Consider the following 15,532-nt stretch of genomic DNA (forward strand, 5'->3'; position numbering starts at 1 on the left):
CACGGGGAGAATGTGCAAACTCCACACAGACAGTCGCCTGAGGCAGGAATTGAACCCGGGTCTCTGGCGCTGTGAGGCAACAGTGCTAACCACTGTGTCCAAGGAGAATGCAGTTAAAAGGTTTATCAGCTATGATTGAATGGCGGAGCAGACTTGATTGATTGAATGCCCCAATTTCTGCTCCTATGTCTTATGGATGTGCTGGCTAGGTGGATTAGCCATGAGAAATGCAACCAAAAGAGAAAATGCTGGAAAATCTCCGCAGGTCTGGCAGCATCTGTAAGGAAAGAAAAGAGCTGACTTTTCGAGTCTAACTGACCCTTTGTCAAAGCTAAAAAAAGGGAGAAATAGGGAGGTATTCTCCACACACATCATTTACTGCATCCGCTGCACCTGATGTGGCCTCCTCTATATTGGGGAGACAGGCCGCCTACTTGCGGAACATTTCAGAGAACACCTCTGGGACACCCGGACCAATCAACCCAACCACCCCGTGGCTCAACTCCCCCTCCCACTCCACCAAGGACATGCAGGTCCTTGGACTCCTCCATCGCCAGACCATAGCAACACGACGGTTGGAGGAAGAGCCCCTCATCTTCCGCCTAGGAACCCTCCAACCACAAGGGATGAACTCGGATTTCTCCAGTTTCCTCATTTCCCCTCCCCCCACCTTGTCTCAGTCAAATCCCTCGAACTCAGCACCGCCTTCCTAACCTGCAATCTTCTTCCTGACCTCTCCGCCCCCACCCCCACTCCGGCCTATCACCCTCACCTTGACCTCCTGCCACCTATCGCATTTGCAACGCCCCTCCTCCAAGTCCCTCCTCCCTACCTTTTATCTTAGCCTGCTGGACACACTTTCCTCATTCCTGAAGAAGGGCTCATGCCTGAAACGTCGATTCTCCTGCTCCTTGGATGCTGCCTGACCTGCTGTGCTTTTCCAGCAACACATTTTCAGCTCTGATCTCCAGCATCTGCAGTCCTCACTTTCCCCCCTGAGAGAAGGTGAGTCATGGCTCAAGAAGCAAAGGGAGCAATAAAGAGGTGATAATGACAGTGCATAGAGAGATTATAGGGAGATTAGGAGCTGTGAATGACCAAGGCTGAAGCCAGTGCTATGTGACAAAATATGTGACAAATGCAAGTTTATGGGATCTGGGTGGGATGCTCTTTGGAGGGTTTGTGTGGAGTTGATGTGCTGAATGGCCTGCTTCCACACTGTAATCTATGATCAAGAGGCTTCACCGTGTACAACCTCAACATGATTTCCCAATCCTATACTCAAAGATCTTAGCAATGAAGGCAAACACATAAAGCAACTTTTTAAATTACCCTGTCTGTATGAGATGCAAACTTCAAAGAAACATAATCTGAGCTCCTAGGCCCCTGTTTTCTACAACATTACCCAAGGCCTTACCATTTACTGTACAAGTCCTGCTTCTGCTTTTGTACCAAAATGCAATATCTCACATTTATCTAAATTGAACTCCATCTGCCGTTTCTCAGCCCATTAACACATTTGATCAAGATGCCTTTGTAATCTTAGAAAACTTTCTTCACTCTCTACCATGCCACCAGTTTTGCTGTTATTCACAATGTACTAACCATGTCTTCTATATTCTCTTTAAATCATTTAAATAAATAATAATAAAAAAGGACCCAGAACGAATCCCTATGGAACACTGCTAATGACAGGCCTCCGGTCTGAAAAACAACATTCTCTCACAACACAGTCCTGCTGTTAAGCCAATTATGTATCCAATTGGCAAGCTCACCCTGAATCCCATGTGACCTGACTTTACTAGTTGGTCCACCATATGGAACCTTGTCAAAGACTTTACTAAAGTCCAAATAAATAATTTTGCGAGGCAACGGCAGGAACATGGCATCTCAAAGGAATACCGGAGTCTTTTTCTGGAAGCCAGGTACATTATTAGATTAGATTACTTACAGTGTGGAAACAGGCCCTTCGGCCCAACAAGTCCACACCGCCCCGCCGAAGCGCAACCCACCCATACCCCTACATTTACCCCTTTCCTAACACTACAGGCAATTTAGCATGGCCAATTCACCTGACCTGCACATCTTTGGACTGTGGGAGGAAACTGGAGCACCCAGAGGAAACCCACGCAGACACAGGGAGAATGTGCAAACTCCACACAGTCAGTCGCCTGCGGCGGGAATTATGTCTGTTTAACACAAGCATAGTGTGGTGCCCACAGATCAGTTGGTGCCTCGCTAACCCAGTAAATCAGATACGCCCACCAACCCCAACAGACATACATATACACTCTCATTCCCTTTTATGCCAAGTGGACTGTCTTGACTGTCCACTTGGCATAAAATCCTGTGTAACTGGATTTTCAGTGATAGCTGTTTAATGTGAAAATGTTATTCATTCATATGTAATTTTAACAAACCATTCAGGACGGGTAGCCTCGTTGTCGATCACAGTGCCAACCGGTGGATTCTGAAGCATTCCATTCACATTAGCAAAAAATCTGCAGGTACCCTTCTTCTGAACTACAATGATTGTTACTTTGGGTCTAAAAGAAACAAAGAATCTCATAGGCATGTGTTTAGAACTGAAGTATTATAGTTGCATGATCGTCGATTTTTGCTCATCAAAGCCCTTCTCAAAGGTACCTAATTTTAGATCGCAATTACAAAATCAACCATTCCTCTTACAGCAGCATTGGAATTTATACATAGAACTGAATTGCAACTTGTCTCAATTATAGTAAGAATTTCAGCATTGGATCAGTAATTTGCAATTCCAGAAGATCTTTGCAAAATGTAAATTACGGATAAATGAATGAACACTCCAGCAGGAAGTGTTTCAAACTGATTTTACTTAAACTGGAAATCAGCAAACCTCAGGTATACTTCGAACAATCTGTTCTATCAAGAATGTAAAAAGATTTTTCAAACTAGAGATTTTGAAAAGTAACAGTAGCAGAGGCAGCAGTGGTGACTTTCTGTCAAAGCAAGTGAGTATGGAAATGTTTAATCTGGACTCTCAGATCAATTGGTTCTCCTATAAGTTTAAAGCATTAGCTTTCTCTGGAGGAAGGAAAGGGTTGAAATCCTTAGAAAGTCACTCAGAAAGTAGGCTTAACAATTAAACTTCAAAGCTAGTAACATTCAGATCTCTCCAAGTGATACGCTTAAATAGATATTGTATAAAAGATTGGGAACTCAAAGAGAAAGACTAAGAAAAATGGGGTCAAACATGTACTTGATAAATTTAGGTCTAGTGCTAAGCTTTTCTTTTTCACTTTTCATTTGTTAATGAGACATCAGGTTTTAGATAAGTTCAGCTCAAGGGCTTGATCACAAAACCCAAGGTTGACATTCCTGCATGGCATTGAGAGAGGGCTACAGTATCCATAAAACAACACCTTAGAGGACTGATAAATTGAACTGCATTTATTTCAATGCAAGAGGTCTAACAGGTAAGGCAGGTGAACTCAGAGCATGTTTGGAAACATGGGGCTGGGATAGTGATGACAGACGTGGCTCAGAAATGGACAGGGCTGGCAGCTTCATATTCCAGGGCATATATGGTATGGGAAGGGTAGAAAGTGGGGAAAGACACGAGGGGGAGTAGTGCTTTTGATTAGGGATAACATTACAGCTGTATTTAGGGAGGAAATTCCTTGGAATACATCCAGGGAGATTACTTGGGTAGAACTGAGAAGTACCTACCGCATTATCAGCTACCTTCCCCAACCCCAGCCCCTTCCCATTTATCTCTCAGCTCCCCAGTCCACAAGCCTCATACTGATGAAGGGCTATAGTCGAAATGTCGATTCTCCTGCTCCTCAGATGCTACCTGACCTGCTGTGCTTTTCCAGCACCATACTCTCGACTAGAACTGAGAAATAAGAAAGGGACGATAACCTTATTGAGATTGTACTATAGACTTCTCAATAGTCAGCAGGAAATTGAGAAACAAATGAGATCTCAGTTATCTGTAAGAATAATGGAGTAGAGGATTTTAGCTTTCCAAATACAGCCTGGGACTGCCATAGTGTTAAGAATTTGGATGGAGAGCAATTTGTTAAGTGTATATAAGAGAAGTTTCTGATTCAGTATGTGGACATACCTAGAGAAAGTACAAAACCTCTTTGGAAATAAGATAGGTCAGGTGACTGAGTTGTTAGTGGGGGAGCACGTTGGGGCCAGGGACCATGATTTATTAGTTTTTAAATACTGATGAATCTAAAAGTTAAAGTTCTAAATTGGAGGAAGGCCAATTTTGACAGTTTTAAGCAAGAACTTTCAAAAATTGACTGGGAGTAGATATTCACAGGTGAAGGGATGGCTGGAAAAAGGGAAGCCTTTAAAAATGAGATAGAGTCCAGACGCAAAATGTTCCGGTTAGGGTGAAGGGCAAGGCAGGTACGTGTAGGGAATGCTGGATGACCAGAGAAATTGAGATTTTGGTCAAGAAAAGAAGGAAGCAAATGTCAGGTGTAGACAGCAGAGATCCAGTGAATCCCTAGAACAGTATAAAGGCAGTAGGAATATACTTATGAGGGAAATCAGGAAGACAAAAAAAGGGGACATGAGATAGCTTAGGCAAATAGGGGTAAGGAGAATCCAAAGGGATTTTACAAATACATTAAGGATGAAATGGTAACTAGGGAGAGAATAGGACTCTTCAAAGATCAGCAAGGCAGGCTATGTGTGGAACCACAGGAGAATCCCCAGGACTTGATCAGGTGTACACTAGAACCATGTGGGAAGCTAGGAAAGTGATTTCTGGGCCCCTTGCATCATCGATAGTCACAGGTGAAGTGCTGGAAGACTGGAGGTTGGCTAATATGGTGCCACTATTTAAGAAAGGTGGTGTGGAAAATCCAGGGAACTTAGACCAATTTATAGCTCAGGTTGTGGATCAGGTTGTAAGTTTACTCACTGAGCTGGTATATTTGTTCTCAGACATTGTCACCATGCTAGGTAACAGTGAGCCTCCGATGAAGCGTTGGTGTTCTGTCCTGATTGCTACTTATGTGTCTTGGTCTGTTGTGGTGGGTGATGTCATTTCTAGTTGTTTTTCTGACAGATTAGTAAATGGGGTCAATTTTGGTGGCAATTGGTGCTCATGTAAAAGACATGATCAACTATCACTAGTAACCATACACACAGACGAAGAGGGGAAACCATTCGACTGGGACAATATATCCATTCTGGGACAGGCTAAATAGAGACATTCACGGGGGTTCTTACAGGCCTGACATTCAAACCAGAACTCTATTAACAAACATATAGATTTGGACCCCATTTATCAACCTCTCAGAAACAGATCTGGAAGTGATATCATCCACCACAACAGATCAAGACACATAAATAGTAAGTGAGACAGAACACCAGCACTTCATCGGAGGCTCACTGATGACGTTACCTAGCATGGGGACAAAACGTCTGAGAACAAATCTACCAGCTCAGTGAGCAAACTTCCAACCTGAACTATAGACCAGTGAGCCTGACACCAATGGTGGGTGAGCTGTTGGAGGGATTCCTGAGGGACGGGATTTACATGTATTTGGAAAGGCAAGGACTGAGTAAGGATAGTCAGCATGGACTTGTGTGTGGGAAATCATGTCTCATGAACTTGATTGAGCTTTTTTGAAGTAATGAAGCGCATTGATGAAGGCAGAGCAGCGAATGTAATCTATATGGGCTTCACTAAGGTGTTTGACATGGTTCCTCATGGTAGACTGGCTAGCAAGGCTAGATCTTGAATTGAATTGAATTTATTGTCATATGTAAAAGAATACTTTGTCTTGCAAGCAATACAGGCAGATAACATAGTTAAATAGCATAGATAAGTAAATAATAGGTAAACAGCGGCAAAAACCAAAACACAAGTACAGGCGAATGCTAAGAGTTTGTGAGTCCATTCAGTATTCTAACAGTAGGGTAGAAAATGTTTCAAAACCGACTGGTGCGTGTGTTCAGGGTTCTGAACCTTCTCCCCGATGGTAGAGGTTGTAGAAAAGCATTGCCAGGGTGGGATGGTTCTTTGAGAATGCTGGCAGCCTTTCCTTGACAGCGGGCCTGGTAGATGGATTCTATAGATGGGAGGTTGGCCTTTGTGATTGCTGGGCTGAGTTCACCATTCTCTGTAACTGTCCCCGATCTTGAATGGTACAGTTGCCATACGAGGTAGTGATACATCCAGACAGAATGCTCTCGATAGCGCACCTATAAAAATTGGCAAGGGTATTTGCCTTCATGCCAAATTTTCTCAGCTGCCTGAGGAAGAGGAGATGTTGTTGGGCCTTTGTAACCAGTGCGTCCACATGAAGAGTCCAAGAAAGCTTGTTGTTGATGACCACTCCCAGGAGCTTGACACTCTCCACTCATTCCACCTCTGTGCTGTTAATGTGTAGGAAGGCATGAGTAACATCCTGCCAAAAGTCAATAATGAGTTCATTGGTTTTGCCGGCATTGAGAGCTAGGTTGTTCTCAGTGCACCATTTTTCCAGGTCTTCTACCAGGTCTGTAGTCTGTTTCATCACCATCTGAGATTCGACCAATTATGGTAGTGTCATCAGCAAACTTGTAAATGGCATTAGTCTGATATTTGGTGACACAGTCATGGGTATACAGTGAATACAGTAAGGGCTGAGTACACAGCCCTGGGGGGCTCCAGTGTTGAGTGATAGTGAGAATGAAATATTGTCCCCAATCTTCACTGATTGTGGCCTGTTGGTCAGGAAACTGAGGATCCAGTTACAGAGAGTGGGACTTAGTCCAAGATCACTAAGTTTAGATTAGATTAGATTACTTTACAGTGTGGAAACAGGCCCTTCGGCCCAATAAGTCCACACCGACCCGCCGAAGCGCAAACCACCCATACCCCTACATTTACCCCTTACCTAACATGATGGACAATTTAGCATGGCCAATTTACCTGACCTGCACATCTTTGGACTGTGGGAGGAAACCGGAGCACCCGGAGGAAACCCACGCAGACACGGGGAGAACGTGCAAACTCCACACAGTCAGTCGCCTGAGGCGGGAATTGAACCCAGGTCTCCAGCGCTGTGAGGCAGCAGTGCTAACCACTGTGCCACCGTGCCGCCCACAAGTTTAGTAATCAGTCTCGAGGGGATAATAGTATTGAAGGCTGAACTGCAGTCAATGAGAATAGTGGGCAGCACGGTGACACAGTGGATAGCACTGCTGCCTCACAGTGCCAGAGACCCAGGTTTATTTCCTGCCTCAGGCGACTCTCTGTGGAGTTTGCACGTTCTCCCCGTGTCTGTGTGGGTTTCCTCCGGGTGCTCCGGTTTCCTCCCACAATCCAAAAATGTGCAGGTTAGGTGAGTTGGCCATGCTAAATTGCCCGTAGTGTTAGGTGAGGGGGTAAATATAGGGGTCTGGTTGGGTTGCGCTTCGGCGGGTCGGTGTGGACTTGTTGGGCCGAAGGGCCTGTTTCCACACTGTAAGTAATCTAATCTAATCTAATGTTAGTTCTTACATAGCTGTTCTTGGTGTCAAGATGTTCTAGGGAGGAGTGAAGGGCAAGTGATATGGCATTGGATGTGGGTCTGTTGGCCCGATAGGCAAATTGGAGTGGGTCAAGAGTAGTGGGGAGGCTGAAGTTGATTAATGCCATGACCAATCTTTCAAAGCACTTCATGATCACCACAGTTAGGGCCACTGGGCGGTAGTCATTGAGACTTGGTGCATGAGCCTTCTTAGGCACAGCAATGATGTTGGCCCTCTTGAAACAGGCAGAGACACTGGCCTGCTGCAGGGAGAAGTTGAAGATGTCAGAGAAGACCTCTGTCAGTTGATCTGTGCATGCCTGGTACTCCGTCTGGTCCAATCGCTTTCCTTGGATTCACATGAAGTAAAACTGATCTGACCTCTGATGTGACTGTTGGGATAGGTTCATCAGGACGTGTTGGCATAGTTGTTACCTCTTTGTCGAAATTTTGCTCAAAGCGAGCATAGAAAGTGTTCAGACGATCTGGGAGGGATATGTCATCGTCTGCTATCTTGCAATGTCCCTTTTTCATAAGACCATAAGGCCTAGGAGTGAAAGTAAGGCCATTCGGCCCATCGAATCCACTCTGCCATTCAATCATGGCTGATGGGCATTTCAAGCCACTTACCTGCACTCTCCCTGTAGCTCTTAACTCCTTGCGAAATGAAGAAGTTATCAATCTCTGCCTTGAAGACATTTAACGTCACGGCCCCCACTGCACTCCGTGGCAATGAATTCCACAGGCCCACAGCTCTGACTGAAGAAACCTCTCCTCATTTCCAGTTAAACTGACCCCCTCTAATTCTAAGGCTGTGACCACGGGTCCTAGTATCCCCACCTAACAGGAACAAATTCCCAGCCTCCACCCTTTCTAATCCATGCATTATCTTGTAAGTTTCTATTAGATCTCCCCTCAACCTTCTAAACTCCTCAGCTGTTTTTTGTATATTAGGCCTACCATTCCAGGGGATCATTCATGTGAAACTCCACTGGACACCCTCCAGTGCCAGTATGTCCTTCCTGAGGTGTGGGGCCCAAAACTGGATATAATATTCTTAATGGGGCCCAACTGGAGATTTATCAAGTCTCAGTAGCGCATCGCTGCATTTACATTCCAACCCTCTTGACATAAATTACAACATTACCTTCACTTTCTCAATCACGGACTCAATCTGCAAGTCAACCTTTAGAGAATCCTGGACTAGTACTCACAGATCCCTTTGTACTTTGGCTTATGAATTTTCTCACCATTTAGAAAATAGTCCATGTATACTTTTTTCCAAAGTGCAAGACCTCCAATTTTCTCAGATGAAATTTCATCAGCCATTTCCTGGACCACTCTCCTATACTGTCTAAATCTTTCTGCAGCCTCCCCACCTCCTCAGTGCTATCTGCCTGTCCACCTAACTTCGTATCATCAGTGAACTTCACCAGAATGCCTCCAGTCCTTTCATCCAGATCATTAATGTAGAAAGTGAACAGCTGTGGCCCCAACACTGAACCCCGCGGGACACCATTTGTCACTAGCTGCCATTCCGATAAAGAATGTTTTATTCCAATTCTTTGCCTTCTGCCAGACAGCCAAGCCTCAATCCATGCCAGTAGCTCACCTCGAACGCCAAGGGCCCTCACCTTACTCAGCAGCCTCCTGAAAGGCACCTTATCAAAAGCCTTTTGGAAGTCTAGGTAGATAACATCTAGCCTATGAATGACACCAAAGATGTCATTCAATCCCTGCCATTGTTGTCGGGTGTCTGTCTGGGTCTCTAGTTTGGACCAGTATTGGTCCTTGGCTATCTTAATGGCTCTGCGAAGGTCATACTTGGATTCCTTATATTTGTGTAGGTCTCCTGATCTGAAGGCCTCACACCTGGTGTTTAGCAGGTTCTGTATGTCCTGATTCATCCAGGGTTTCCTGTTGAGGAACATTGACTTCCTCAGTATGCAATCCTTCACACGCTTTCCGATAAAATCTGTGACGGTGGTGGCATACCCATCCAAGGTACCTGCGGATTGTTTGAACATGGCCCAATCAGCTGATTCCAGACAGCACCGGTGTTGATCCTCTGCCTCCTCCGATCAGTACTGGACCTGTATCCGCGAGGGGTCTCCTGCTTGAGCTTTTGCCTGTAAGCCAGGAGAAGAAACATGGCATTGTGGTCGGAGTTTCCGAAAAGAGGCCGGGGGATGGAGCAGTAGGCACCTTTCACAGTGGTATGGTAGTGGTCTAAAATGTCCAGGACCCTGGTGGGGCAGGTAATGTTCTGGTGGTACTTAGGAAACACCTTCCTTAGATCACATGGAATACAGGGAGAACTAGCCATTTGGACACAGAACTAGCTTGAAAGTAGAAGACAGAGGGTGATGGATGGCTGCTTTTCAGACTGGAGGCCTGCAACCAGTGTTGTGCTATAAGGATCGGTGCTTGGTCCACTGCATTTTGCCATTTATATAAGTGATTTGGATATGAAAAACGTAGGAGTTATGGTTAGTAAGCTTGCAGATGACACCAAAAAATTGGAGGTGTTCTGGATAGTGAAGAAAGTTACCTCAGAGTACAACAGGATCTTGATCAATTAGGGTGATGGGCTGAGGAGTGGCAGAAAAAGTTTAATATTTTTAATTGTGAGGTACTGCATTTTGGAAAGGCAAATGAGGCCAGGACTTGTACACTTAGTGGTAAGATCCTGGGAGTGTTGCTGAATGAAGAGACCTTGGAGTGCAGGTTCATAATTCCTTGAAAGTACAGTCATAGGTAGGTAGGACAGTGAAAAAGGCATTTAGTGTGCTAGCCTTCATTGGTCAGCCAACAAGTCTCGGAGTTGTGAGGTCATGTTGCAGCTGTAAAGGACATTGGTTAGGCCACTTTTAGAATACTGCATTCAGTTCTGTTATGTTATAGGAAGGATGTTGTGAAACTTGAAAGAGATCATAAAAGATTTACAAGGATGCTGCCAGGATTGGATGATCAAATAATTCAATATATAAAATGGCAATTTGCATGCACATATAAAATGTATGGGCTAAATTTTACCAAAAATTAGCTAAGTGTCAATTTTGGGATGTTCCACAAACCGAATCTTTCAGTGTGTTATCTCATGTATTTCTTCACTGCTCATCTCATTATGGGCCAAATGCTGGCAAATGAGACTAGGTTTATTTTGCATGTCTTGTCGACACGGATATGTTGGACCAAAGGGTCTGCTTCCGTGCTGTACAGCTCTATGATTGTATCACATTAGTCATGAATGATATTAAGTGGCTGATGTTTTGCTAGCATAAGTAAAACATTTACAACAAATCTATATGGAATCTTAGTTGAAGTACCATCTTTCAGACGAGATTAAGCTAGTTTGCCACCTGTTCGTTCAGGTGGATATAAAAGATCCCATGGCATTTATTTTGAGAAACAGCGAAGAATATTCTATAAAGTGGACTATGTTTCCCTCAATTACCAAGACAATAAATTACTATTTGTGTGAATTATCCTACATCACAACTAATTGCAATTGCAATTATAAATCCATATAGCTCATATACATTTTATTCTTTAAATCACAGGAAATGAATAGATAATAATAATGCATATTTCCTTTATGACAATGCACATACATATTAGCACCTTTGTATTTATATAAATGGTCATTGTAATTTCTAGAGCTCACTGCTTACACGTGTAGCATTTCTGACAAAAAAAAATGATTACACCTTACCTGTAGTCTGAGTCAACCATCTTGAAGCTGTCCAATATTTGGGGCACTTCATAGTCAACTAATGTCATTAGTTGCCCATCCCCGACACCAACACGATAAACAACAATACGGCTAGGCAGTACATGATTCACTTCAAGCCATTTACTTAGAGCACCTATAAAATAACATATTAATCATCAAAAGACATAATCAAGTTCAGACTTGTAAAACATTTAAATAAAGCTAGAGTTACACAGTATGGAAACAGACCCATTAGTCCAACTCATTCATCCCATCCCATTTCCCTGCATTTGGTCCTTATGCCTCTAAACCTTTCCTATCCACGTAGCTGTCCAAATATCTTTTAAATATTGTAACTGTACCTGCATTTACCACATCTTCTGGCTGTTCATTCCACATATGAAACACCATGTGTGAAAAAGTTGCCCCTTTTAACCCTACTCCTCTCATCTTAAAATTATGTCATCAAGTTTTGAACTCCCCAACCCTAGGGAAGACCTTTGCTATCTACCTTAGATTAGATTAGATTTCTTACAGTGTGGAAACAGGCCCTTCGGCCCAACAAGTCCACACCGCCCGCCGAAGCGCAACCCACCCATACCCCTACATTTACCCCTTATCTAACACTACGGGCAATTTAGCATGGCCAATTCACCTGACCCTGCACATCTTTGGACTGTGGGAGGAAACCGGAGCACCCGGAGGAAACCCACGCAGACACGGGGAGAATGTGCAAACTCCACACAGTCAGTCGCCTGAGGCGGGAATTGAACCCGGGTCTCTGGCGCTGTGAGGCAGCAGTGCTAACCACTGTGCCACCGTGCCGCCCTTACTTATGCCTCAGATGATGTGTGAGCCATAAGTTCATTTTTTTTTTGATGAATGGGAAACTTATGGTACTTGCTATGGGAATCCAGTGTTAACACCAAGTATTCTCAGGGGAGATGCACTAAAAGGTTAGCATAGGTCATGGTTTAATATATACTGCAGCCTCAATGTTCAGGATCAGAGATCACAAATTATGTCTCTTTATTAACATTCATATTTTGATCCGTGTGTGGTTAAAAAAGAAAAAGACCGAAGGAAACTGAACTTAATTTGCACAATATGAATTTCCAGTGTGGACCCAGAAGTGGGCACCGCTGCCATACAATCAGAATGCAGACAATTGATCATGATCATTTGACTGGCAGTCAATTAATGAGTTGAAGATATGAGGCCCAGCCAATGTTGACATGCAATGGCCAATAAGAGTACCGATCTTGGTAGCATCTGATGAAAAGACACACTCTGGGTTATCTTTAAAGGATTGCACACCTTGTTCATCAAGATTTCAACAGCAACAACACTGAAGATCCACTTGGCTGAAATTTGGGCTTCTCCACCCCTACAACTGCATTGAGTCTACAATCCCACAGAGTCAATATTTCAGGCAGCGCCCCTCATCAGGGCTGGGGAGGGGAAGTATGCTGAGAAATAAATGAGAAGGGGTGAGGGGCTGGGAGAAAGGTAGGAAGGATGGCAATAAATGGATGCAGGTAGGAGGTGATTATCATAGGTTGGTGGGAAGGGTAGAGCAAATAGGTGTGAAGGAAGATGAATAGGTAGGCGAGGTCATAAGGGTTGGTTCTGGGATGGGCTGGGAGTGGAGATTTGGAAACTGGTGAATTTAATCTGAGGCTGTGCGGTTGTAGGCTCACAAGACGGAACAGAACGTGTTCTTCCTCCAGTTTGCAGGTGGCCTTGTTTAAGCAGTGGAGGAGGCCAGAGTGGACACTGGGGGAGTGGGGTGGAGAGTTGAAAAGGATGGCCACTAGAAGCTAGTGTTGGGTGGAGTGTATGGACCAGAGATGTTCCGTGAACTGTTCTGCAAGCTTGTGCTCGATCTGTCCGATATAGAGGAGACCACTTTGAGAACAAAGGATGCAGCAAATGAGGTTTGAGGATATGCAAGTAAATCTCTGCTGGATTTGGAATGATCCTTTTGTGGCTTTGAATGGAGGCGAGAGACAGGAAGGTACAGACACAGGCTTTGCACCTCCCGTGGCAGCAGGGAAGGTGCCAGGTGTGGAGAGGGGTGGTGCGGAGCATGGACCACCTGAGGGAGTCGTGGAAGGAATGGTCTCTACTGAATGCAGATAGGGATGGGGAGGGAAATATATTTTTGTTGCTGGGGTCTGATTGTAGGTGGCAGAAATGGCAGAGGATGATGCGCTGTATTTGGAGATTAGTGGAGTCGAATGTGAGGACAAGGGGGATTCTATCCTTGTTGTGTTTTGGATGTCCTGGAATGGAATCACTCAACCTGAGAGCAGATGCAGCACAGGCGGAGGAATTGGGAGTAAGGGATTGCATTTTTTCTACACAAGGATTCCCTTGTATTCATCTGTGCTAGATATGCTTGATTATTTTATGATCACTTACACTGCCATCCTAGCTTTTCCATTTGATAGAAGTTACAGTGGAGATAAATGATGTTGAATTTCCCAATGCTTTGAGTGACTGAATTTTTCTTTGATTGTGGGCTATGGTAACTCAACACAATCTAAAAATGTAATGACTGAAGTATATATTCATGATTAGATTACATTACAGTGTGGAAACAGGCCATTCGGCCCAACAAGTCCACACCGACCCGCCGAAGCGAAACCCACCCATACCCCTACATTTACCCCTTACCTAACACTATGGGCAATTTAGTATGGCCAATTCACCTGACCCTGCACATCTTTGCACTGTGGGAGGAAACCGGAGCACCCGGAGGAAACCCACACGGAGAACGTGCAAACTCCACACAGTCAGTCGCCTGAGGCGGGAATTGAACCCAGGTCTCTGGTGCTGTGAGGCAGCAGTGCTAACCACTGTGCCACCGTGCCGCCCATGCATTCTACAATGTCACTGGAAGTCACTGGTGTCAACTAATCTAACTGCCAGTAGTCATACTAGTAATTGATTGTAATAATCAGCTTCTGCAAGAGAACAGAGATCTTCACAAAACTTCATCCTGTGGTCTGTCTGAAGTGGCATGTTTCATTAATGGCTCTTTAGTTTGCTTAGCTTGCTATCTGGTACAAGCACTGCATTGGCTTATTTGTCCTGACTCATTGCTCATGTTTGGCTCACTTCTCTTATCTTCTTCACAGTAGTCTCAGTACTGTACCTTGATGACTTGCATGGGTGTGCTTCAGCATTTCTTTTCACATCTTGTGAGATAATAATGCTACATTTTTTTAAAAATGAAAGACGCCATCTCAGGTTGTCACTTCATCTCTGCCCAATACTTGCTTCTGATAATGGGAGTATCCTTGCTGCTTTCATGCTATTTTTTCATCACTATTTCCTGCAGACATGGACAGTTGCATTTGGGTTGTTTGTGTGAACTGAGCAAGATATTTCTCTATTTCTGATGAAGGGCTTTTACCCGAAATGTCAATTTTCTGGCTCCTCGGATGCTGCCTGACCTGTTGTGCTTTTCCAGCACCACTCTAATCTAAACAAAAGATTTTTCTCTGTCAGATTTAATGTCTTTGCTGGGTTGATGACATCCATAACCCAGCTGTTGCTTTAATTGAATCTGGAAGATTTCACTCTGCTTTAGCATCCTCAACCAACTTCAAAGGAATTGTCATTCTCAACAGAATGTCAACAACGTAGATATATTTCCCTTGCTTGTCTGTCATGGACAGATGGAATGTCTTCAAATGAAGTAACTTTTTTAGTAATATGAAGTAATATAGAAACAGTTTGAGGAAGGTGGTTTGAACTGGCTTGTGATTTGATTCTACACCAATTTGACACTTCCAAACATGGTTTGATTAAAATAGTTATAAGCAAAGGCCACATCCTGGCATTTTGCACTGTTTGAGTGTATAGGACATTGAATTTGAGTTAAAATGTAGAATTCAGATGCAGCTGTTTTCCCTTGCTGTGTTAGGGTTGTTCCAAGTCCTAGTTGGTGTAATGATACCCACAAGATGACTTCACTATTAACATGATACTCACCCAGAAGAGTTGAGGGGGGGGAGTTGAAATTACCAATTGTTTGAATCTTCTGAGATCTAGTTCTTGTCCTGTGTTTCAGTACCACTGAACTTTTTTAACAGTGAGATTGTGTAGAGGTTCCAACTCTGACTAGGAATTAAGCAAGAATTTTGCTAAACAAATCCAACAAATCACTGCTTTTACATCTGTTTTAATTAGTTTAGATTAGATTAGATTCCCTACAGTTGGCCCTTTGGCCCAACATGTCTACACTGACCCTCCAAAGAGTAACCCACCCAGACCCATTTCACTCTGACTAATGCACCTAACA

The 15,532-nt window shown here is 43.9% G+C and overlaps 1 protein-coding gene across 1 annotated transcript in view; it reads right to left on the reverse strand.

Moving 5' to 3' along the window:
* LOC122551133 (piwi-like protein 4) overlaps positions 1–15,532 on the reverse strand; it is a 161,072-nt gene that overhangs the window by 10,442 nt on the left and 135,098 nt on the right. Inside the window, exons 16-17 of the mRNA XM_087987788.1 lie at positions 11,221–11,374; positions 2,421–2,546 (exon numbers count right to left, since the gene is read on the reverse strand). Of these exons, the coding sequence (XP_087843914.1) occupies positions 2,421–2,546; positions 11,221–11,374 (280 nt within the window). The remainder of the gene's footprint in view (positions 1–2,420; positions 2,547–11,220; positions 11,375–15,532) is intronic.

The sequence above is a fragment of the Chiloscyllium plagiosum genome, unplaced genomic scaffold, assembly GCF_037043375.1.
Source record: "Chiloscyllium plagiosum isolate Xiang-an unplaced genomic scaffold, Cpla_swu_hap1 HiC_scaffold_6, whole genome shotgun sequence".
NCBI lineage: Eukaryota > Metazoa > Chordata > Chondrichthyes > Orectolobiformes > Hemiscylliidae > Chiloscyllium > Chiloscyllium plagiosum.